The 26,369-nt window shown below is 40.6% G+C and overlaps 1 protein-coding gene and 1 pseudogene across 2 annotated transcripts; one reads left to right on the forward strand and one right to left on the reverse strand.

Annotated features, from left to right (window-relative positions):
* Positions 1-2,345: 2,345 nt before the first annotated feature.
* LOC148691591 (uncharacterized) lies at positions 2,346-3,228 on the reverse strand (annotated as a pseudogene).
* Positions 3,229-6,029: 2,801 nt separating this feature from the next.
* LOC137737006 (importin beta-like SAD2) lies at positions 6,030-17,848 on the forward strand. 2 transcript variants are annotated; one of them, XM_068476346.2, is made up of 22 exons: positions 6,030-6,344; positions 6,752-6,887; positions 6,978-7,065; positions 7,278-7,427; positions 8,543-8,705; positions 8,811-8,995; positions 9,108-9,281; positions 10,237-10,382; positions 10,460-10,583; positions 10,677-10,857; positions 11,939-12,098; positions 12,181-12,222; positions 12,301-12,419; positions 12,507-12,705; positions 13,244-13,375; positions 13,819-13,922; positions 14,358-14,537; positions 15,195-15,334; positions 15,484-15,623; positions 15,985-16,145; positions 16,722-16,848; positions 16,947-17,848. In XM_068476346.2, exons 1-22 carry the CDS (start codon positions 6,255-6,257, stop codon positions 17,105-17,107), a joined length of 3,102 nt encoding a protein of 1,033 aa, XP_068332447.2. In that variant the 5' UTR covers positions 6,030-6,254; the 3' UTR covers positions 17,108-17,848. The 2 variants fall into 2 exon arrangements, with proteins under 2 accessions (XP_068332447.2, XP_088539120.1); XM_088682994.1 differs by having other exon boundaries at positions 6,054-6,344; positions 15,988-16,145.
* Positions 17,849-26,369: the final 8,521 nt, after the last annotated feature.

The raw sequence follows: 26,369 nt of genomic DNA on the forward strand, positions 1-26,369 counted from the left end.
TACACTGAACCACATCTCCGCTGCCTAGTGCATCCCGACAACCTAAAGGTTCTAAGCTCAATCCACGAAGGTGTTTGTGGAAATCACTCCAGAGGCCAATCCTTAGCACAGAGGGCTCTTAACGCAGGCTACTACTGACCTACCATGCACCAAGACGCTAAGGAATTCATACAAAAGTGTAATCGTTGCCAATGCTACAAGTCGGTACCAGCACTACCTGCCAGCAAACTACACTCGCAGATAAGTCCTTGGTCGTTCATGCAGTGGGCTAATGCCACCGGCTACTGGGGGTAGAGGCATGATGATCATGGCAATCGATTACTTCACTAAATAGGTAGAAGCAGAGCCTATAACAACCATGACTTAGACAGACATAGAGCGTTTCATATGAAGGAACATCATTTGCTGATTTGGCATTCCTTAGTCCATCGTCACTGACAATGGCATGCAATTCATGGGCAAAGATTTGGTGAAGTTCTTCCAAAAGTATGGCTTCAAGCAGCACATGTCCACGCCAAGATATCCTCAAAGCAATGGGCAGGCCAAAGCATCCAACAAGATGATCCTCGATTGCTTCAAGTCCCTATCCGACAATAAGGGAAAATGACCTGACGAACTCGCTGGATGTCTATGGGCATATCGCACCACCAAAAGACTAGCAACCGGTGAGACTATTTTCTCTTTGGCATTTGGTTCAGAAGTAATCATTCTTCCTAAATGTCATTGTGCCAAGTATCAGCACTCTACTTCCAAGCATTAAGCATAACAATAAGGAGATGGCCACAGGCTTAAACCTGGTAGAGGAGAAATGCGAACAGATCATCACCTGCATCACAGCCTACCAGCAGCAGCTCATCTCTAGCTACAACAAAAGGGTCAAGATTCGGTAGTTCCAACCCGAAGATCTAGCCTTAAGAAAAGCCTTCATCATTGCACACAGAGAAAGCTTAAAAAAGATATCCTATTTGGGAAGGTCCATACAAGATCAGCAAAGTAGGCGGCAAGGGTAATTACACCTTCACCACCATGAATGACAAAGAGATCAAAAAGCAGTGGAACACATACAATATGAGGAAGTACCATGTGTGACCTCCTACCACATCAAAGCCCGAAGATTCAAGCAGCTCGACGGGCACCACATCGCAAACTGAGGACTATCCAGTTGTTATGCAGTTCCTACCTTACAGCTAAGTTCTCGTTCGTTTCATTCATTTTTCAATCAGGAATTCATAAGTAATCTACAACTTGGCTCGGCTGCATGCTTACAACAACTGATCATTCCTGCACTTCAAAAGAAAACCACGCCATTCTTAGGGACTCATCGTAGGAATTGCGCCCTCCGAAGGACCAATCATGCACTGCAGTGCGATAGGGTAAACCAATTCCCCGACACCCATCTAGGTCTGCTCTCTAGTGCGAAAGGATAAACTAATTGCTCTCCAGTGTGAAAGGGTAAACCAATTCCCCTACACTCACATGCGTCTGCTCTCCAAGGCGAGAGGATAAACTTATACTCCGAATATCTAGACATGGATGAGTCAGGCTGCCCTGGTATAACTAGGTGCATAATGGCTTGTGCTGGATGCCTAGAAGTAGCCACAATGGTCTTTTTCAAGGCTTACCTAACTGAAGGATTTTAGGTCTCTTGGCCTAATCTGTAGGGAATCGGGCCTCGGAGATAGATGAGGCACATTATGCAATACGCCCTATGGACAGCTACCCTGGAACCCTAAAGCTACTACCGAGTGCACTAAGGTAGCCTACGATTTCTGGAAGACTACATATAGCTTGCCCTTCGAGCAGTTAAGCCGCGCTAGACTTATATAACAACACATTTTTGTAAACAAGCTAACGTGAATATACAAAGCTTTATCCACTGCCAACATGCTACGTAGTCGATAAGCTTCCCCTCTGCTAAGACCAGAACGACTACACCAAGTCCTAAAGTATTGTGATACTTGTTACGCAACCTACGGAATTGGAGAAAGCCAATGTTAACAGCCTAGTGGTCACGCGAACTTGTCTGCTTCTGTAAGTAAGGCGTCCAGCTGCCGCCCTTATAGCTAACAACTTTGCAAAGTTCTACACCAACACCTACGACTGCATAGGCTACGCGGGCCTGTCTTTATAGAAAAGTAACACGCCTGCCACTGGTTAGGGCATGTGCAAAAGAAGCAAAAATGGGGAAAAACGAAGGAAGCAAGTTTATTAAATTTTCTAGCAAAATTGATAAACAATTAGTAAAGACTGAAAGAGTTCAAGCAAAGCAAAAACAACAAGGAAAACAAAGAAAATCCTAAAGCCTACATAGAAGATTACTCCTCAATAGTTTAAACGCTTCACAACTACTCGGTCGCCACACCTTCAGCAGTCGCGGCACCCTCAGCAACGACACCATCTAGTGCTTCATCCCTGGTTGCACCAACTTCTTTGACTACTTCACCAATAGAGGCCTCAAAATTAAAGGCAAGCAAGTCTTCTGGAGAAATAGAAAAGGTTTCGAAGTCTCTCCCAGCAAACTCAAAGTCAAACGGCCTACCAAAGAGATTATCTACATAACCCAACTTGTAGAAATCAGCCTGACTCTGAACAAATGGAGCCTCGAACCCAACCTTTTTACCTTTTGGCCGTACGGAAGTGCTGCACCTCATCCACTTCTTTCTTCAAACTTTTGTTAATCTCCAACACATCTTGGAGTTCTAACACTTGGGGTTCAAGCCTATCAACGACCTTCTTAAAGTGGATTACTTGGTTATAAGTAGCAATCAACTCTTCATCCTTTGCCTAAGTAGTGAAACGAAGCTCAGAAACGGCACGCTCAAGATCTTGAATCTAAGGTATGTAACACCCGATCTCTTTCTCTGCATTTTCATACTTAACTTAGATCGCGTCAAGCCTAGTCTTCAAGTCAACAATCTCTTGGCAAACGGTCTCAAGTTGCAGAGAAATGAGGGTAGAGGCATGAAACCCCTTCAAATTGACGAGCTCAAATTCCAACCTCTTAATCTTCTCAACACAAGAATAAGCTTCGGCCAACACAGCCTTTGCCACCTCTTTGGCAGCCTTGGTATCCTTTTGGTCAAGAAGCATAGACTCGGCTACCAGAATAGCCGTCTTCTGCATCATGGCAAGTAGGGCAATCTTCCTATACTCGGTCGTATGTTTCGCAAAGGAACTTGGGCAAACAACCCCTTTAAGGCCATCGACAAACTTGGCACAAGCATCCATGTCTTCAAGTAGATCTGGTTTCAAAAGCGCACAGATCTCAACAGCCTCCCCAGAAGCAGGATTAGTGGATTTCTCACAGCTGCCCACGCGAGCATTCTTTTCCTTCCCAGCAGGCAAATCAATCTTAACAGCAGGAGAAGTGGGCCAGGGCGCCACTTTAGCAGCAGAGTCTACCTTATCGCTCTTCATAATAGCAAGCCTCTCCAAAGGTGAACTGGACTTAGCTCCCAACGGACGTCTTGGTATAGATTTCGACACTACGGGCATGACAGGACCTCTACGTTGAGCAATTACATCAACAATCGTACTAGCCATTCTTGACATGGCAGGTGCCACAGGCTCAGATCTAGCAACCTTATTTTTTTTCCCATTGAAAAAAGTCATGTCAATCACAGGCCTTTCGGCAGCAGGCTGGACCTTCACGAGCAGTGGAGGAAGTCTTCAGTTTTTTCTCAACGGCATCTCTTGAGTAGGTGGGTAAAATCTCTTCCTTCCACCTTTATTCACAATAGGCTCAATGACAGCGATCAAACGAGCCAATGCATCCGCCTTGATCTTCTTTACCTCCTTTCTCGTGAGCAGCCCACTTTTCTCCTGGTGAAGAGGACTAAGCAGCCAACTCTATTCACAGTACTCAGTAATGGAGCTCAACCCATACTGGTTTTTCCCTCATTTTTTTCTCTTAGACCAATAAGCAGGAGGCCTGCATGCCCAGCATTCCAGCAGCCCATGAGGCTCGCGACCTCCTCATTTTTCTCAATTGTCGGCTTGGCCAACATTAGGTCCAAAAGCCCAAAGGACATGAGCCATGCGGCTCGCCTAGCACTGCACCCTAACTCCTCAATCCGAGGCCCCAATCGCACGAACTGCCCTTGGCTTTCGCCAAGCCAAGCATCCCAAGCAATGGTCCCTGCCACAACACATTCTCGACCCATGCCGAGCCGACTTCTCGCCCTTGCTAGCCGACATGGCGCACCACCCCTACGGCTGCCCCGCAACAGCATTATCTAAGAAGAAGATAACGAAAATTAAATTTTTCTTACCTCGATGCGGTGCGGAGAAGATGAAGAAAGCAACGAAAGACGATCCTTTGCACAGGGAGGGGGAACAAATATCTTCCAACTTTCTCTCTCTTGTAGGGTAGAATAAATTGCTTTCTAAAGTTGATTTAATCATCTACTTAAGGTAGACTTAAATAGACTTTAGAAGTGATTTATTTCCCTTTCCTAGAAGGATCTAATTTCCAATTAAAGAGGGAATCTACATCAAAATAGGAAACAATCATATGTTTCCTAAAGCAAGAAGATCACTACACCTGCTGCCTCTTCCCGCAAGCAACCTAACAGGTGTGGGGGCATTTGTGGAGCACAAAAATAATCAAGAAGAATATGGAGGCGACAAGTGGATTTTTAGGTCAAGAGGACAAAGTTACCCTCGAGGCACACCGAGATTTCTACGCTCAAGTAGTCGGCAATCATCCATCAATCAAGTCAAAAGAGCCCAAAATAGGTATTTATTCAGAGCAATTCCACTCCTAAAGACTTTGCGCCAGCACCTAGCGCATTTATTCACTCAGTGAACAGTGATAGACCCCAATAAACAGTAATAGGCCAAGAGCATCTCCACCCCTAAAACTTAATAGCCTAGTCAATTTTAATAAAATATTATTAATTTTTATTATAAAATAATAATTTAATTTATTAAAATATTATCAATTTTATTAAACCCCAATCCATCACTCCCACTCCCCCTCAAAACCTCACCTGTCGCGCCGTTCCCTGGAACCTCCCTCTGCATCTCTCTCTCTCTCTCTCTCTCCCCCCATTCGGATTTAAGGAGCTCTTCCGGTCTTCCCCACAAAAAAATGAAACACTGCAGCAGCAGTAAGGTTCCTCGACCCACCTTTTCCATCCTCAGCTGGTTTTTCCCGGAAAATCAACCAAACAGCCAACAAATCTCACAAAAACCAGTTTTTCCTCATGGGTTCTATTGGAAGGTGGCCTTTTTCTATCCAATTTTTTAGAAAATTAATTTCTTGAGCTTGGTATTGCAAATTGTGATATGGGTTTTTCTTGGTTTGCCGGGTTGCTTTCTGGGTTTGTTTATCATTGTTCTGTTGGAATCGGAGGTTGTCACGGTTGGCCCGGCTGATGTCAGATAGCCCGGCATTTGGGTCTGTCAATTTTGAGCCAGTCTCTTGCCTGGCTTAGGCTGAGTGCCAGCCTATCTGCTGGGTTGGAGGGGAAAGCCTGGGTGCCGGGCCATTTTTTTGGCTGGGTGCTGGCTTATCAGTTCCCCAGTGGAACTGCTCTCAAAACCTATTTTATCAATTCTCATCAAATCTTCTTCACAAGGTAACCCTCAAATCATTCATTTCTAATTATATTAATTAGCTAGTTAATTGATTTATTATCCAATTAATTTATTAATTAGCTAACAAATCATGAATCTCACCGAAAAAAACCATCTAAGTGGCCAGTCCCCATCCTCCCAAAGGGCCGGCCATGCCTCTATAAGTATCATCTCATTTTCTCCAAAACTCAATTCGTACTTTCTTGCAAAATTCTTTAAATTTTTCAAACATTTTTCTCTCAAAATTTTAACTTTGGCATTGGAGGTTCTTCGGCTAAAGCCCCCATCCATCATGAACGTGTGAGGCTTTTGACCTTGACCCATCTTAGTTGTTTTGTAAGTCCAATTTTATCCAAGAAGAAGATGAAAATTTGCATCTACAAACACTACCCTAAATCAAATACCATTTTCATATTTTGGTATGTGACCCCTCCTCCAGAAACGATATTAGTTCAACAACCGTAAACCCTAGTGCTTTAAATAGCAACACAGTCCCTAGCTGTCTCTCTCCTCAACTTTTGTCTAAAAACCCTAGCAAGTAGTCACTACTGTCTCTCCCTCCTCCCAATTCCATTCGCAATCATATGCCTTTTCCCCTTCGTGGGTTTTGGATTGATTCGCATCAAATTCCGATCGTCGAGTTTTGATCCGAATTGGAGCTCCGATCGTCAGCTATGGATCTTCCTAGCGTCGCTGTGATACTACAGGCTGCTCTCAGTACCAATCCCGATGAGCGCAACGCCGCCGAGCAGAGCCTCAATCAGGTGCATACATCCTTCGGTTTGCTTAAATTCGTTCAGCAATGCCTTGTACCGAAGCTGTTTCGCCATTTTTTTTTTATTAAGTGGTGGTAATTTTGATGCAAAATTGGGCTTTTTATGGTTGGATATGACCTTGATTGTGCAATTTGATAGCTTTACTTGTTTTTGTGGTTGACTTTCTTTGTGTGTGTCTTTCGGTTTTCTTCTTTTTTCCGTATTATAATATTAATGGATACACTTCAATCCCAATATTTGGAAAAACTCTTTTTTTTAGTCTCTCCAACGAAATTTCACTACTAAATATCAACTAGAACATGACAAGTGGATGGTTGAGGAGGTTTTTTTTCTTCTAACTTACAACTTTATTTCCTTTGACGGAGTCGTCAATATGGGGTTTTTGTTTATTGCAGTTTCAGTATACACCACAGCATTTGGTGAGAATGTTGCAAATTATAGTGGACAGCAATTGTGACATGGCTGTGCGGCAAGTTGGCAGCATCCATTTCAAGAATTTCATTGCCAAGAACTGGTCACCTCTTGATCCTGGTATTCAATGATTGTGTAGAATTTATCTAGTATCGAAAGCCCACTGGTGATTCCAGTTGGCAGTTGCTTATTCTTTGCGTGTTGATGTAGATGAGCAGCAGAAGATATCACAGAGTGATAAAGACGTCGTGAGGGATCACATTTTAGTCTTTGTCACACAGGTTCCCCCATTGTTAAGGTACTTGCTATTTTGTTCACTGTTTTCAGTTACTTTAGTTGAGATGTGTGCATAGCTAGGTAGATGAAACCACTATGGCTGCGAATGCAGACATAAACATTCTCAGTAGTTTTAGTTTGTTAGCTTTTTATAATTTTATGTGTTGTGTAATAATGTTTTGTTTTTCTTCTTATTTGCTGGCAATGTCAAATTTCAAATGTCATGTTGTACAGGGTACAGCTAGGTGAGTGCCTGAAGACAATTATTCATGCTGATTACCCTGAGCAGTGGCCACGCCTTTTAGACTGGGTGAAGCATAACTTACAAGATCAACAAGTCTATGGAGCTTTGTTTGTTTTGCGGATTCTCTCTAGAAAATATGAGTACGCTATGTTATTTGTGCTAATTTTAAAATAATTCCTAGAATAGTGGCTATTATGTACAGCTGCATTGCCTTCTGCTAAAGCTACAAGCCTAGCTAGTTTTATATCTGATGCATGCTAATGATTTTGAATCTGTAGTTGGTTTGTGAGTCTGACTTATATAATTGACGACATATGTTCTCTTATATGAAGTGCTTCCTATCTACTATTCATTGGAAAACTATAGGATTCAAATTTCCCCAAATTTACTTAGTTACAAGTTACAACTTACATGTTGAATAGATTTTATAAATACCCTTTTGTGCTTGTAACCATCTTTGTGTGTGTGTGTGTGTGTGTGTGTGTGGGTGTGTGTGTGTGTGTGTGGTCTATTCATGTATCTAGACATGCAAACTGACTATCGGACATTGTGAAATTGTCATTGCAGTGGTGAAAGTGTGGGGTTGATTCAGTCCACCCAAATTAAAATATAGGATTACGCGTGCATGTTGGTTAGGGTTTATGTATATCTGTAGGCCAATATTATTTCATTCCAAATTCAGAGCATTGCCTATCACTACTAAATACTAATTCAGCTTTCATTACATCATCAAGACTATAAATATGATCAATGTCATCACCTTTATGAAGTACAGTATCAAGTTACTATATCATTACTTCTCTATTATATTTCTTTTTCTATTGTTTTACACGCACCCGCAGTTTATATTGCTAATTTGATTCGCTCAAAATGAATAGAATGAGTATCAAAGTTGCATATATTTTATGCAGTGCAGAATTCTAATACTTGCTATGCAGATCAGAACTGCTGAAAAATTCACAAGTTCTCACTTTTTAAGCTTTTTTTTAATTATTTCTATGTTGAAGTTGTATTCTTAACCTAGTTTGTGTAATGGGTAGTTGAGACTTGAACCCACTGTGCGTCTGTAAGTATAAACCTTCAAAATGATCTGTAGTTTTACGCAACATGGCATCTTCATAGACAATTGTTGTTTTGATTAAGTTGTCATCTTTCTAGTATTTCCAAGTGTTGAAATAACTTTCAGAAAGCCTTACGTTTCTATATTTGTGTAATATGTATCTTCCGAAGTTTAACTTGTTATTTTAAATCTTAGGTTCAAAACTGATGAGGAGAGGACACCAGTTTATCGCATCGTTGAGGAGACATTTCCACCTCTGCTTAATATATTCAACAGGCTTGTCCAAATACCCAACCCATCACTTGAAGTAGCAGATTTGATCAAGCTTATCTGTAAAATTTTCTGGTCATCCATATATGTATGTTCTGGACATAGAGGTCGAAGGAATCATGATTATTGTTCAGTAGTATAAATTAATATTAGACAAACTTTTATATGTATCATTTTTTGGTGCCTCTTTCAGCTAGAGATTCCAAAGCAACTATTTGATGGAAATGTGTTCAATGCTTGGATGATGCTTTTCTTAAACATATTGGAGAGACCTGTTCCTTCTGAAGGCCAGCCTTCAGATCCCGATCTTAGAAAAGCATGGGGGTGGTGGAAAGTGAAGAAATGGACTGTCCACATTTTAAATCGGCTGTACACTCGGTAAAGATTTAGATAAGGGTTTTTTTTAGAATAACTTTTAGATCAAATTAACAATGAACAAGAACTAGGCATATATCTGACATTTTGTCCCATTTAATATTTTTATTTCTAGGTTTGGAGATTTAAAAATTCAACTGCCAGAAAACAAAGCATTTGCTCAAATGTTTCAGAGGAATTATGCAGGGAAGATTCTGGAGTGTCACTTAAATTTGTTGAATGTGATCCGAACTGGTGGCTACTTACCTGACAGAGTTATCAATCTCATTCTTCAGTATTTAAGCAATAGGTGGGCAATTTTTTTTTCATGGGTTAAACCCTTCTATTTGACTGCATTTTGTTTGTCTGGTGCTGTATTTATTCTTTTATTAATGATCTTTTTTGTTAAATTTCATTTAATCGATGGTAAGGTGGCCTAAACTTAAATGGTGTTGCCGAATTATTTTTTTGTGATTCATATGGTCCCAAATGTCTAATGAATATCTATTGGACACGGAGAAATCATGCACAAGGGAGAACAATAGTAGTTCTGACAATGCTTTAAATTCAACTCTGCGTTGTCTAGCATGGGTTTTAAGATGTATGATGTGGAAAAGTTACTTGTTTTCGGTAAAATTATTGTTTTGTGGTACATCTCTGAATATTTTTGGAAAATTGAGTGCTTTTGTCTGTCCAATATAAATTCAATGAAACTCCATAAGGACTGGTATCTCTTGACTAAGATAATTTTTCATGTCAAAATTAGAATATTTGATGTACCAGATTTTTGTGAGCATGGTTCCATAATGTTATCTAAAACTTCAAAGCTGTGCTAATAGGTCCTGATGGTTCTTTTAGCCTGAAGAACCTTAGCACCACCTCATTTGTTACTATTCCGTGATGCGGTTCAGCATATTATTCATGAATATTCTGAAAGTTTGACGTGATTGTTACTTTTCCATTTTATTATCTCCTTTCAATTTTAAAATTACTGTGATCCTATGAATATTAAATGTACTTGACTTTTCATGTAGTTCCCCTGAGAAAGAAATCCTTGTTTTTGAAGTGAACTTATTTCATGTGACTAATCAATAATGTTGTAATCCCTAAAGAAAAAAATTTGTTAAACTTATGTTGTTGAGTGGTTTCTGTTGTATTGGATCTGTCAACCTTCAATATGAAGTCTCTGTATACAACCATGTTGTTTTTTTGTGTTAATTAACTTATGATTTGCCTAACCTCCTTTCATTTGTTTATATATGCAGTATATCAAAGAATAGCATGTATAATCTGCTGCAACCTCGACTTAATGTTCTTCTTTTTGAGATTGTTTTTCCCCTTATGTGTTTCAATGACAATGATCTAAGGCTTTGGGATGAAGACCCGCATGAATATGTGAGGAAGGGTTATGGTCAGTTTTCAAACTCTTGTTTTATCACTTGAAGATAACTGTTCATTGGTGGTTTATTCGTTTTCTTGCTGGTGCAGATATCATTGAAGACTTATACAGTCCAAGGACGGCTTCCATGGATTTGGTGAGTGAGTTGGTTAGAAAACGTGGAAAGGAAAATCTTCATAAGTTCATTCAATTCATTGTGGAAATTTTTAAGAGGTAGCTTTTCGTGATCTTTTGAAAATGATACGTGTGTATTGGTGATTCAACATTGACTTTTTTTCCTCTTAAAATTTTTATTTCCTGATGCAGGTATGATGAAGCACCAGTGGAATATAAGCCGTATCGACAGAAAGATGGTGCTCTTCTTGCTATTGGAGCACTTTGCGACAAACTGAAACAAACCGAACCCTACAAGTCTGAACTTGAGCGTATGTTGGTGCAACATGTATTCCCAGAGTTTAGCAGTCCTGTTGGTCATCTTAGAGCTAAGGTTTGCTACATGAAATTCCTTTTCTGTATTTCTTACAGTAATTGTTCGTATTTTTTCGGTTATGTTGCACCCCCGTGGTATTCTATAGATCTCTATTAAGACTTTCGACTTGTTGCCCCCATCCAAGAAAGTATTGCATATGAATAATGAGGTGGACGGTGACAAGAGGGTAGTCTTGAGATTCCAAGAATTGGTAGTATGCAAACAAGCATTACATGACTGGTTGACCACCAAAGCAGTACAAGAATTAAGTTACAATCAACTTGGAACACCGACCCTAAAGATCCTTGAAAGGATATCTGATCTTTCCATAATCAAGAATCTTTTATCTCACTTTATCCATACAATCTCAAAAGAAGCCCTCTTGGTCTTACAAATTGGCGCATGCTTGCTACACGACAGTCAGGAATCTGTCATCACTTGCAACTTTGTCTAGAAGAAACTCGAAATGTACGCCCTCGCAGACTAAATATATTAGATAGATACAGTGCACGTGCACCATAGTGGGAATTATTGGTAGAAAGAGAGGGCCTGTATGCAAGGAGTATGGGTTGGAAAAATCAAAGTAAAAATAGTAAGTCGATTTTAAATGAACCATAGAACATCCTCTTTTCCTCAATCTATTATCAAATGTTTGTGGTGAAATGTTGGACAGCCTCTTTGTCCAGCAAGGGAGAGTGAGCTTTCAATAATAGTATTAATGAACTTCATTGGATTCCAAGATAAAAGGAATAAAGCTTTTCCTGATGCTTGTCAGTAACAACTGTTGCTTAATAACAATAATCTTCAGTCATGATAATTTCTGTGCAATAGTCTTTGGTTTTCATTGTTGAATTTTCGCAAGTGTTCTTAGTGTTTTATTGAACCCTTTGTAAATTAATGGAGGAGAGTAGAAGTTCTGTTTTTATTCATTCTTACACTTGACAGCAGTTTTAAATATAATATGTACTTTATTCTTCTTCCCTTTTGTAGAGTTTTCTTATGTATTGTATTCATTATACCTTTTTTTTTTATTTTTTATTTTTTTTTTATTTTTTTATTAAAAAGGCATTCTTATCCTTCATTATGAAATGAATATTAGGCAGCCTGGGTCGCGGGACAGTATGCTCATATTAAATTTTCGGATTCGAACAATTTCCGTAAAGCATTGCATAGTGTTGTTGCGGGGATGCGAGACCCAGAACTTCCTGTTCGAGTAGACTCAGTTTTTGCATTGCGCTCTTTCGTTGAAGCTTGCAGTGGTACATAGCTACATCTCTCTCTCTCTCTCTTGCATTCATGTAGTCTTTTTCCGTGTGTAAATTTTTTTTGTATGCTGTGCAGATTTGAATGAGATCCGGCCAATTCTTCCTCAGCTTCTTGATGGTATGTGGATAGAAAACTTGTTATGCATCATTAACAATCATCATGAGACTTACCCAATGTGTACATTTTTCTGTGCAGAGTTTTTCAAGCTCATGAATGAGGTTGAGAATGAGGATCTTGTCTTTACTCTGGAGACAATAGTAGACAAGTTCGGGGAAGAAATGGCACCTTATGCTCTTGGTTTGTGCCAAAATCTGGTAATATTTACTTTTCAGTTTTTTTGAGAGTACTTCTGCTTCATTTTCAAATATGCTTGCATAATTCTGTTGTTTACTTGTTTGTAGGCAGCTGCATTTTGGAGGTGTATGAATACAGCTGAAGCTGATGATGACGTTGATGACCCTGGTGCTTTGGCAGCAGTTGGTTGTTTGCGTGCTATTAGCACCATTCTTGAATCAGTGAGCCGGCTTCATCACCTTTTTGTCCAAGTTGAACCGACTTTGCTTCCTATAATGCGCAGGATGTTGACAACTGACGGCCAAGGTTTGAATGACACTTGTATTCCTTTGTGTCGTATATCTACTATCTAGTACTTCTGTTTAGTCCAGTTCAAAAAGTGGTATGTTTTACTGCTTTCTCTAGGGTCAAGGTCACTGTTATATAAAAGAATGTTTCACTCCTTTCACCAGGATCGAGGTCACTGTTATATAAAAGAGAACATTGCTTGATGGGTGTATCCTCCATCCTGAACATCATCAATTCTTTATATGGCAGTTTTTAATAATAGGAAAAAAAAAAAAAAAAACTCTTGGGTATTTTTGTTCCTTTAAAATCCCCTCAAGTCAGAAAAAGAAACTTTTTTTCTCTGATGCCCAACTTGATTTATACTACTTTGAAAAAATTTTGCAATTCAAGAAACTTACAATGTACCTTTGCAAATTAGTTTAATGATCTTTGTTATATTAGAGTTCAAAACAATAGTAAGATCTTAGGTTAAGATACCTGATTTCTTTCCTTGGTGTTATACACATTGCTGATTAAGGCTAACAGATCTACACCCCTCTTGTAATTTCCCTTGCAGAGGTTTTTGAAGAAGTGTTGGAAATCGTATCATATATGACATTTTTCTCTCCAACAATATCTTTGGATATGTGGAGTCTTTGGCCATTAATGATGGACGCATTGGCAGAATGGGCTATTGATTTCTTCCCAAGTTAGTCCCATATTTTAATATCTGTGGTTTAAACTTCAATTTTACATGAAACAAGCACATGAAAAATAGTATCATTCCATGATTCCCTGCTTCATGTTCTCTACTTTTGTTAATTTTTGTGATAATTATCTCAACTTAGGATATTCTGGGTAGAACCTATTGTTAGCGTATAACTAGTAACCTTCCATTTTCTCTTGATGCAAACAATAAAAATCCAATCCAAATAAACCTTAGGATTGAAACAAACCCAGCACCTGGTTGTATCTGTGTTCAGCCCTTGGTACACTTGAACTTGTAAAATGGTACAATGCACTGTACCTAATGCTTAACATGATTGCACAAAATTGATTTGGGGGAAACAGCAAAAATCATTTCGTAATTGGAAATTTTGATGGTTCATGCAATTATGCACTCATGTACTTGTATTATTTGTTCCTTTGTAGATATTCTGGTTCCTTTGGATAACTACATATCCAGGGGGACTGCACAGTTCCTCGCTTGTAAAGAACCAGACTACCAGCAAAGCCTTTGGAATATGATTGCAGCTGTGAGTTACTTCTATGTTACCAATTTCTTATATTCTTGTTAGACTAAAGAATGCATATAGGATATGACTCGTGCCCTTTATTTCTATATTATTTAAGCAACCCCTACTGAATGGAACAATTCATGAATAATAACACTAACTCAATTATCACATGAACTCAAGCAACTCACTAAAGTCAATTGGACAGAACTAAAGACCGAATATCTTCTTAATTGGGACAGCTCGTGGTTGACTTTGGTGAGTTGCTTGAGTTATGTGATAATTAAGTTAGTCACTTCATATGGTTAGATCCTAAATTGAGTTTCAGTTGGTCAAATAGATATTTATTGCAATGGCAACCAAGCAGACCCTTAATATCTATGGTGATTGAAATTTATGGTAATACGGTCTCTTTGCTCTTGTTGATGAGATGTGCATCCTTCTTCTTCTGTTCAGATCATGTCGGATAAAAATATGGAAGACAGTGATATTGAGCCTGCTCCAAAGCTCATTCAAGTAGTTTTTCAGAACTGCAGAGGGCAGGTTGATCAATGGGTTGAACCATATCTTAGAATTACAGTTGAGCGGTTACGCCGATCAGAGAAGTCATACTTGAAATGTCTTCTCATTGGAGTGGTAAGTAGCCAGACATCAACTCATGTATTTCTCATTTTAAATCTTCTCTTAAAGTCTTATGTCTGCCTAGTGGATCTGTGCCTTAGAGGAAACTAAACATTGTAGAATATTTATGTCATCATAGCTATTAGCCATATCATTTTTTCCCCTGGACCCAGTTAATTAGTTCGATGAAATTGGTGCTTTTGGCCACATAGGAACGTGGATTTATATTATCATGTACCTAGAAACTCTTATATTAGTCCATTAAAATAGTGAAGTCACTGAATGTTGGTTGAAATCTGACATGATATATATTGTGCTCACAATATGGACGTCTACAGAAAGTGTTTTTTAATTGTCATCGGACAATGTTTCATTGGCTTTACTGTCTCTAAAAAAATTGCTTAACAAATCGACATAATTAAAAGTCAACTCCTCTGCAGTTCCTACACAAGCAAGTTGTAGCCTTTTCCTTTTACTGTATGACTGCAATGCCAGAAGCAATGGTGACCCGTTCAGAACTTTCTAGTATATGTGACATTATAAACTGACCATTTAAAGATTTTATAATGACAACTGTTGGACCCTTTGTACGATTACTTTTTTTTTTTTTTTTTGCCAAATTTGTATGATTACTTGATATGTTTTTAATTGTTTTCTCTTTCCTGTTGGCAGATTGCCGATGCACTATACTATAATGCAGCTTTGGCACTCAGCATATTGCAGAAGCTGGGTGTTGCAACAGAGATCTTTAATCTTTGGTTCCAGATGCTGCAACAGATCAAGAAAAGTGGTGTGCGTGCCAATTTTAAGAGGTAATTCGTGAATTTGGTTTCACATTGGTGTTGCCCCATGAACTGAGTTTGTTTCCCTGTGCGTACCTGCCTTGTATGTCAATGCTCACATTGGTATTGCTCCTTGAGGAAGTGTTTGATGTAGAGCGTGATTGAGTTTTTCATTGCAGGGAACATGATAAAAAAGTATGCTGTCTGGGTTTGACATCATTAATGACACTCCCAGCTGAACAGTTGCCTGGGGAGGCGTTGGGCCGTGTTTTCAGGGCTGCCCTCGATCTCCTGGTTGCGTACAAGGAGCAAGTTGCAGGTATGTTTTCCCCCTTAACCATATAGATTATATACTAATACAGGCCTCCATTCTTTTGTTGTGTGCTTTTGTACTTTATATGCACTAAATATCTTTTAATCCTCTATTTTTCTTTCTTGGACTTGTCCACAATAAAGCATGAGAGGAATGTGTGGCAGTGATTTAATTTGATGAATGAGAATATTTAGATTTATAATGTGAATTATATTTAGAAATGAGAATATTTATGCATTTCAATGTAGCTAGGAAAATATGTTACTTTTACATTTTAATTTAAAACTTTTTTTAGCATGGCTCACACACTTATATAAATAAGTTTTTTATTATCAGTTTTAGAGACTTATCAATGTTGTTTTGGCAGAAGCTGCAAAGGAGGAAGAACCAGAAGATGACGATGAAATGGATGGTTTCCAAACTGATGATGATGATGAATATGGTGATGGATCTGACAAGGAAATGGGACTTGATACCGAGGATGGTGATGAAGCTGATAGTGTTAAACTTCAAAAGTTAGCTGCACAGGTGTGCCCTGTTTTCTTATTAGAATTTTTTTTAGAGAGAATACTTGTTATCCTATGGTGGTTATATTTTATGATCTTTTTCAGACTAAGGGTGAAGTTAAACACGCAATGTGTAGTGTTGTCACTTTATACTGGTTTGTGATGCCTAGTATTGACTGAACAATTCACCCTTCTAGCTCATCCCAAATTTTGAATCTCTTTTCCCTTTTTTCCTTTATGAGACTAAAATTACATCGTGACAAGTTAGTCAGGCTTTCTGGTAATTCTCGACGCTGTACTTCTGTTCAAGTTCAGTTCCTTTAAATTATTGTAGTCCTTGTGACGTGTGCTGTGAAAGGCCAGCCTGGTGCTTGCCCGGTACCAAGTCAATAAAGATGCCTAACAGTCCCATAAGACCATTTAGGCATGCAATTTATGCAGCGCATAGTTCCGTGCATCCCTTCCCTCGAGGGATTGTCGCTAGCTTCTTTATTTTCAGTTCAAGTAATTATATTTTCTTTTACCACGTTTTTCGCCTTAGTCTTTCTTGCTATGCATCCTTTGACGGAACATTAATTATCATTTGGGGGTGCTACAGTCAAAGTCTTTCCGGCCTAGTGATGAGTATGACTCAGACTCGGACGAAGATTTCAGTGATGATGAGGAGTTACAGTCACCAATTGATGATGTGGACCCTTTTATCTATTTTGTTGATGCGGTCAAAGGTATGAGTACAGTCTTTCCCATGCTATCTGTTTAATAACTTTTTGAATTTATGGCATGTCTGGCATGTTGCCTTATTTCCTATGCTTTTCTTGTGAAGGCATGCAAGCATCGGATCAGTTGAGGTTTCGGAGCCTTACGCAGACTCTGGACTTCCACTATCAGGCTCTTGCAAATGGTGTTGCACAGCATGCTGAACAGAGGAGAGCAGAAATTGAAAAAGAGAAGATGGAGAAGGCAGCAGCTGCCACAGCTTCATGATTTTGCTTCACTTGTTGTGGCTTCAATTTTGCCTTGCTCTTCTTTGCCTTTTCCCTTCATGTAGTAATGGGAATATAGAGAACGGTCCATTCAGAGTATTTGGTTGCTTTGGTGGTCACAGTTGTCGGTGAGCCCCAAGGACGTTTCAGTTTGAAGTACTTGGAGCGGTTGTCTGATGAGTTGCAACAATATGCAAAATTTTGGGGAACTCTGGAGCTGGCACATCAATTCTGGGTTTGGTTTTCAGTCATTGTCTGGTGAGTCAGGTCATTCTGTGGAAGGATACGCCTTGATCCGACTGTTTGTGTTGTCATTTTTCCTATTTTTGTTCTTGTTTTTCGTGTCCAAGAGTCTCCTGTGGTATAGGCATACCATTTATTCAGGTCGAGATTCTCTTCTACAGGGTATTGTTGATTTGGATCGCTTAGGTTTTCATTGTGCATACCAGCGAGGGTTCCTTTCACCCCGAGTGTAATATTTTTGTGTGGCCATTATATGGGGGGTTATTTGATGGCTGTATTGATAAATTTTTGTTAAGTCTGCAATTTTCCCCCTTTCTTCTCATCATTTTTTGGTATATAGAGTAAAAAGAAAATCAGTGGTGTCGATTTATTGGGTTGGGAGTTTTGACATGAATTCAGAGAGAGAGAGCTCCGAGGGTTGCTTTGCTGCTTATTGTAGAAGTGTGATGAACCTATTTTTTAACAGATTGGTTAATTGGAAATGGTGGATTTCTAGTTATTTCCTTGACTTGTGCGTTGTTTATTTTATTTAATCTGTTGTTGTGTTTTTGTATTGTTATAAGGTGGTTTATTGAATCAGCAGGCATAGAGTACATGCATGGATAACAATAGATAGCCAACGAACCATCTAAGCTTTCAAGGAACGGAATAAACACCATTGGTGCAATCCATAAGGATTTATGAGTCCCCTTGAACAAGAATATTTTTATGTCCCACTTTTGCATAAGGCCAAGACGTGCTTCCTCTAAGAGCACATTGGAAGAAGCATGAGGCTTAACTCCAGCAATCAAAGGTTATTTGACTAAATCAAAGGGTAGTTTTATTCACACCCCACATTAAAAACAAATTCTTACAAAATTCCAATTTTACCCTGTTTTTTTCTGAACCCACCCCCCATTCATAGTGGGTGCGTGAGGTTTTTGGCCTTAATCTTAGGTGTTATTATTTTGTAGGTGTATTTTCGTCAAAGGAAGAGACGGCGAAAATTCGCATCCACAAATTCGTGCTTTCATTGAGAGCTCTGATCCATAGACTCTCACCTTCAACTTCCTTCGTAGATCTACGAAGACAATGGCAGGAAATTCAAAAACTACAACAATGGGACCCCTTACGTTGAAGGACAAGGACCAACCAATGGAGAACGCAACGTGGCTCCACGCCATCGCTCCTCGAGGCTTACCTCTGCAAAGACCACTCCTTTGCCACCATGAGGTACTGTGGCCATGCCAGCAATGGCAGCCATCTCTGTAATGGCCCATGGGGCAACCTCTATTCATTGCAAGGAAACCCTAAGGCAGGATGCCCACAACCCAAGCATTAGCAGGTGCAGACCCATGCAACTGCTTGCCCTCAGCAGTAGCCATTGGCACCTACCACCTTCACTTGGACACAAGTGCCAAACTAAGGCAGCCTAAGCGGCGCCAACCGCAATGCAAGCTGTAGCCCAATGCAACTCCAGCTAAAGGCCATACAGGACAAGCCGAGGCGGCCTAAAGCCCATGCACCCAACCTACTCCCGCAGCTCATAAGACGGTCCAGCATGGTCTCAGACCAGTTCAACCAGCCCAAATCCAAATTTCGAGGCCGACGGTTGAACCAAGGGTATTTTCACCCTACCTTTCTGCAAATCTGACCCATCTTGGCTCAAGCTTTTTACCCGGAGTCCACTACACTTCCACAACTCAAGCATACGTTTACCGTCCCAGCTCTTTCACTTTAAATGACGAACAACACCTATCCTGACAGGTCATTGAACTGACAAGCGCCCTCACGCAGCAGACTACCTTCGTGAATCAGCTCCTATAGTGCACCAAGATGCAGCGTGCCCCAGACGAGGTGTCCTAAAGTAGGACAAAGACAGGCGATGAAGTTTCTCTCCAGCTGCATCCTGGCAAGCAACCTCTCGACCAGCCACGAACCGAGCGTTCTGGTAGTGTACGCTCCCTCCTGGGCCTTCGAGATAGCGTACACTCTCATCTTAACATGTGGAGGAGTGTGCGCTCTCGGTTAAGCCCACGAACAAGCATACATTCACGGTTGGGGCCACATTCCAATAATCAACATGGATAACTTTCCAGGCTAAGTGTTCATTCGCAATTAGGCCACATTCCAATAATCAACATGGACAATCTTCCACCTCACATCAAAGTAGGCAGCACGACGGACAGAGAGAAACAGTCGCTTAATCCGGCTCAAGTTTAATCGACAACCTACAAGTAATCCGTTCATCTGCCAGGAACTTACCACATACATCGTAACTGTGGCATAGATGAGCCGAACATAGGGAAGAGTAGCTCAAACTAGTAGGTCGTGACTAGGGGTAGCTGGAAGCCCCACTGCCCTGCAGGGGCAAATTCAAGAAGAAGTAGAGAGACTGCTCACTAAGCGATTGCATGGATTCTAGCAATTGAAACCATAAACGAGGCCCTTCACAAAGACGTGGCACACATGGGCAAATCACGTTTCACAAATGAGATCGAGCAAACAAAGCCCTCGCGTAAGTTTAATATGCTGGATTTCATCCTATTTAAGGGAGACAGAGACTTGGAAAGGCACTTGAAGCATTATCGCAACGCGATAATCCTCTACAGAGCCAACGACGCTTTTATGTGCACCCCTAGTTTGCAGGGCAAGGCACATGATTGGTTCCATACCCTGCCTCCACGGTCCATCTAGAGTTTCGACAAGCTTTTCATAGTTTTCGTTAAGGAATACTCATCCTACCGCTCGATCAAGAAGAAGTCCGGCCATCTCTTCAACATCAAGAATAATCCGAAAAAGTAGCTTCGCAACCTCAGAAGAAGTCTAACACAACTCAAAAGAAGGTTGACAAGAAGCAGTCCAACGATTGAAGCAAGCAAAGGGCCAAATGCACAAACCGGTCCCCAGTAAGAGAAGGTAAGGCTACCAAGAACTATACCAAGTTCTCAATCCTAATAAACCAAATCCTCTGCGACCTTAAGAGTGAGCCTTGGTTCAAGCTACCAAGACAACCCAAATGAAACACCTCCAAGCTAGATCATACCAAGTACTGTGCTCTCCATCGAGGTCCTGGTCACACGACCGACAATTGCTATACCTGGAAGGACTACCTAAAGAAGTTGGAGAATGAGGGTGAATAGGACATATACATGAACAAGCGTGCTGCGTAACTAAGGAAGAACACAGACAAAGACGAGAAGCCGTCTGCTAAGACCTTCAAAATCAACATCTTCATCGAGTCCAAATACTTGGGGGCCACAAACAATTCCAAGAAGAGGAAGATCCAGCAGGCTATAGCAATCTCCTAAGTTCAGGTAACCGACACCAACTTGAACCTATTGTTGGTTTCATCGAGCAAGATGTTCGAGGAGTTGACTTCCCACACGATGATGCTCTGGTAGTGTCCGTTCAACTGGCACACGCTATAGTCAACATAATGATGGTGGACAACGGCAGCACAATAAATCTACTTCAGTTATCCGTCATTCAGAAGATAGACATGGAAAGTACGATATAACACCGAGTTGAGGTATTTACCAGATTTAACGGATACACCTCAACTGTTATTGGCAACATAACACTCGATGTGAGAACACCACTAGTAGTCTCAAAGCATACATACTCGTCTCTTTATAACGAGATCCTAGGAAGACCCTGGCTAGTGAAACTGGGCACCATAACCTCTGTCGAGTACTAGAAAATCTGATTCCCCATCTCAAGAGGAAGAGTTAGAGAGATCAAGTCTGACCAGGCCACATCTCGACAATGCACGGTGTAAATGCTGAAAGAGTAAAAGAAGAAGTCCTTTACCCCCGTAGAAGCTATCGAGGTTCAGAAAGACAAGCCTACTACCAAATAACAACTACAGCAGACAGATCAAGATGATGGTATTCAGGAGGACACACCAACAGTGGAAAAAGGTTGAAAGCCAGAAAAGGACGCCAAATACATCATTCTTGATCTCGAGCAACCAAAGAAGATGGTTAGAATCAGCTCACGACTGAGCCCAAAGGAAAAGCAAGAGTTCACGGTCTTTCTTAAGGAAAACCATGATGTTTTTGCATGGTCACCCTTTGACATGCCCAACATTGATCCCAAGATAGCCTGCCATAATCTACATGTCGACTCCGCTGCCAAACCGATGATCCAGAGAAAAAACACTCCGCTCCAAAACAAGTAGCAATCATTAAGGCAGAGATAGACAAGTTACTAGAAGCTAGATTCATCAAGGGAGTGGCGCATTCAGCATGGCTAGCCAACGTCATGTTGGTAATGAAGAAAGAGAAGGGCAATTGGAGAATATGTGTAGACTACACTGACCTCAACGAGGCTTGCCCGAAAGATCCGTTCCCTGTCCTCCGAATAGATTTTTGATGGACTCAATCGCTAGGAACCAACTGCTTAGCTTCTTGGACGAATATTCCAGCTACAATCAGATTGCCATGTTCGAGCCCGACAAAGAGAAAACTACATTTGTGACCAAGAATGCATAAGCTACCTATCAAGGGTTAGTAAACATAATGTTTAACAAGCAGATTTGGGTTACCATGGAAGTCTATCTACAACATCATGGTAAAAGGAAAGCAACGATCAGACCACCTTAGAAACTTGGCAGAGACATTCAGTATCCTTAGGGAGTACAAGATAAAGCTCAACCCTACTAAATGCACATTTGGAGTCTCCTCAAATTGATTTTTGGGGTACCTCGTAACCTAGCGAGGAATCAAGGTACATCCCAAATAAATCAAAGCAATCTTGGAGATGAAATCCTCCACCACTTTGAAGGAGATCCAAAGTTTGACAGGACGATCAGCCGTTCTCAACCGTTTCCTCTCGCGCTTAACAGATCGATGCAAGCCCTCTTTTCAAGGCCATCAAAAAGGCGCAAAAAGACAAGTGGGACGATAAGTGCGAGAAAGCATTTCAAGACTTGAAGAGATATTTGACATCCTTTCCACTACTATCCAAGCCGGAGGCAGCCAAGGAATTATACATCTACTTGGTACTCTCAGACGTAGCAATAAGCTCTACCTTCATATGAGAAGAGTTAGGGGTCTAATTCCCAGTGTTTTACACTTCTAAAGCTCTCCTCAATGCTAAAACAAGATCCCTGAGGATTGAAAAGCTAATTTTGGCACTAATTGTTGCAACTTGAAAGCTCAGACCATATTTTTAGGCTAATACGGTCGTCGTCATAACTCAGTATCCTCTATGATCTATCCTACATGGTTTATACGCTTCTCAACGAGTGATGAAGTGGGCGTTGGAACTCGACCAATATGACTTAGTTTACCAACCTTACACGGCGATAAAAGCTGAGGCCTTGGCAGACTTCACAACAGAGTTCATAACCGGCCTGGAAGATGAAGCAACATAGCCTAAAGATGCCTTCGAGCATGCCTTGGCCGAACTAGCTCTTTTTGACAAAGACTTTTAGGCCTACATGTCGACGGTTCATCCAACTATAAAGGTTTTAGAGCCGGCTTGGTTCTCATCACCCCTGATGGCTCGATGCTCGAGCAGGTAATCACTCTAGGCTTCAAAGCATAAAAAAATGAAGCAAAGTACGCAACCTTATTGGCAGGCCTCCAAATGGCACAAGATATGGTAGTTAAGAAGCTTATAATCCATTCTGATTCTCAACTCATCATTAGCCAGACTACCGGGGAATATGCAGCTAAGCATCCAAAGATGACACTATACCTCGAGAAGGTATGAAAACAGCCTAAGGCATTTTAGACTTACACCCTTACACAGGTGTCATGGGTCGACAACACTCATGCAGACGTCCTGGTAACCTTATGCTCCGCTTTAGACTACCAGTTTAGATGTTTCATCCCGATCGAGTATTTTGAAAAGTCGAGCATAGAAAAAGAATCGGCAATCGAGGTCCAAGCTGGCAAGAACCCATCCTCGAATACCTAGTTAATGAGACACTCCCTACAGAAAGATTGGAAGCTAGGAAGCTCCAAATAAAGGAAGCACACTACTACATGTGGAACGGAATTCTCATCCAAATATCCTTTTCAAGCCCACATCTCTGCTGCCTAGCGCCTCCCAACGACTTGAAAGTTTTGAGTTTGATCCATGAAAAAGTTTGTGGAAACCACTCAAAGGCCGATCCTTAGCACATAAGATCTTTAATGCCGACTACTACTGGCCTATCGTGCATTAAGATGCTAAGGAATTTGTTCAAAAGTGTGATAGCTGCCAACACTTCAAGCCTGTACCAGCACTTCTTGCTAGCGAACTTCACCCGTAGACAAGCCCATGGTCATTCATGTAGTAGGCAATCGACCTGGTAAGGCCTATGATGCCCGCTACTAGGGGCAGAGGCATGATGATCGTGGCCACTGACTACTTCACCAAGTGGGTAAAAGCCGAGCCCATGACCACCACTACTCAATCAGGCATAGAGCGCTTCATATGGACGAACATCATGTGCTGATTTGGCATCCTATAATCTATCGTCACCGACAACGACCCACAATTCGTGGGCAAATACTTGGCAAAGTTCTTCCAAAAATATGGCATCAAGCAGCATATGTCCACACCTAGATATCCCCAAGGCAATGAGCAGGCGGAGGCATCCAACAAGATAATCCTGGACAGCATTAAGAAATCCTTCACAAACAAGCAGGGAAAATGGCCAGACGAACTTCCTGGTGTTTTATACGTGTATCTCACAACCAAATGGTGAGCAACTGGCAAAACTCCTTTCTCTTTGGCATTTGGTTCAAAAGCATCATCCCTTCTAATGTCATCGTGCCGAGCATCAACACTATACTGCCAACTCTGAAGCAAAATAGAAAGTAGATGGCCACAAATCTAAATCTAGCAGAGGAGGAATGCGAGAAGGTTATCACCTGCATTGCAACCTACCAGCACCAACTCATCTCTAGCTACAACAAAAAGGCAAATACCCAGCAGTTTTAGCTTAGATATCTAGTCTTAAGAAAAACATTCATCACTGGCCAAAGAGAGGGCTTCGATAAAATAAATCATATCTAGGAAGGTTCGTACAAAGTCAGCAGAGCAGGCGGCAAGGGTAGCTACACCTTCCCTACCATGAACGACAAAGAAATCGACAAGCAGTGGAATGCCTACAACCTGCGGAAGTACTACGCATAACCTCCCACTTCACCCTTAACTCCGGTCAGACGAAATAAAGCTCGAAGGCTCGAGCAACTTGATGGGCACTACTTCGCAAGCTGAGGACATTCCAGTTATTATGCAGTTTCTACCTTTCAGCTAAGTTTAATATCCTTCATCTCGTTTTTCAATGAAGATTTCTAAAGTTATTCATCACTTAGCTCAACTACGTATTTGCAACAACTGTTTACTCCTGCTCTCATTGAAGATCTCGCCCAATTAGGGACCTACTGCAAGAATTATGCCCCCCCTTGTGGACCAACCATGATTTCCTCTAGAAAAGGGAAAACTATGCACTCTGAATATCCAGACGTGGATAGGTTGGGCTGTCGTGGTGTAAATAGAGCATGATGGTATTTGCCACAATGGTCTTTTTCAAAGCCTAGCTAAACCAAAAGACTTTAGTCCTTGGTTTGATTCGCGGGGAGCTGAGTCTCAGAGATAGAGAAGGCACGCTGCACAACTCACTCTTTGGACGACTGCCCACGAAGATAGACCATAGTTCAACATCCTTGATGTGACTAGCTGCTAGCAACCTCAACTGACCATTCTGTATGTAACCAACTAGCGATCTTCATATTACAGAATAATAGTCCCTCTACCCATTAAAGGGACATCCATTTTGGGCTCCATAATGTAACCAACTAGCATTCGCAGTTAAGCATTCCTGGTGTAATACATAAGCAATCTCTGCGAGGATATGGAATTCTAGCTCCAACTACACGCATAGGGTTTATACGGTTGAGTATCCTTGATGTAACTAACTAGCATAAGTAGCTGAATATCTTGTATGTGACCAACTTATGATCTTTGCATATCCTTGGAAACATAAAGTCGCTGCCAATTTAACGAGTAGCCTATGGTTTCTAAAAGATCCCTGAAAACCTAAAGTCACTGCGAATTTAACGAGCAGCCTACGATTTCTAGAAGATCCCTGGAAGCCTAAAGTTGCTACGAATTCAACGATCAGCCTACGGTTTTTGGAAGATTGCCTACGGTATACACTTCGAGCAGTTAGCTGCCTAAACCTATACAACTGCACAATTTTGTGAAAGGTTAACATACTAGCACGCATATACACTGCCTCGCGCAGAACAACCCTTTGGGTTCACACTAATTTCTAAAGTGTTGTGTTACTTGCTGATGCGAGAATTATACGCACACAAATTAAACCCTCTTTTTATCAATTGTAGTATAAGTATAAGTAGGGATTGTTCTTAACCGGGGATTAGGAGGGATTGCAAAATCACTTGGAAACTGACTCAAAAACGTAAAATAAAGTTTAAAACACTAAACTAGACTCAAAGAATGCAAAACTAAACATTTAAAACACTAAAACAAACGAAAGGACTCAAAACAGCCCCAAAACACTCAAAACTGCCTTAAAAACACAATCTGGGCAGTTTTGAGCACTTTGGTGAATTTGGACGAATGTGTGTAATAAATTGAATCAAAACACTTATAAACACAAACTAAGACACTTTAACACTAAACTAGACTCAAAGAATGCAAAACTAAACACTTAAAACACTAAAACAAACCAAAAGACTCAAACAGCACCCAAAACACTCAAAACTGCCTTAAAAACACTTTCTGGGCAGTTTTGAGCACTTTGACTACTTTGGACGAAATTGGGTAATAAAATGAATCAAAACACTTAGAAACACAAACTAAGACACTTTCTAACTAAGTTGGACACTAAAGTAAGGGGGGATTGAGTTTTGGACGAAATTAAACTAATTGCACAAATTCTAATTAAAACAGATTGTAAGTATGAATGTGATGGATTGCTAGCTAAGGGGTTCATCTCCATACATGTTACACTTGCATAATAAAATGATTTCCAATTGCGTTTCAATAAACCATTAATTCTCAACACCCCAAGT

Source organism: Pyrus communis, chromosome 13 (genome assembly GCF_041283825.1).
Source record: "Pyrus communis isolate YQ-2024b chromosome 13, ASM4128382v1, whole genome shotgun sequence".
Classification (NCBI taxonomy): domain Eukaryota; kingdom Viridiplantae; phylum Streptophyta; class Magnoliopsida; order Rosales; family Rosaceae; genus Pyrus; species Pyrus communis.

Excerpts from the sequence above, each read along its gene's own strand:
- LOC137737006 (XM_068476346.2), top strand. The coding sequence starts at position 6,255 with ATGGATCTTCCTAGCGTCGCTGTGATACTACAGGCTGCTCTCAGTACC. Across the intron at positions 13,376-13,818 it reads GGCTATTGATTTCTTCCCAA|ATATTCTGGTTCCTTTGGAT; the intron begins GTTAGTCCCATA and ends GTTCCTTTGTAG. Across the intron at positions 15,335-15,483 it reads GTGCGTGCCAATTTTAAGAG|GGAACATGATAAAAAAGTAT; the intron begins GTAATTCGTGAA and ends TTTTCATTGCAG.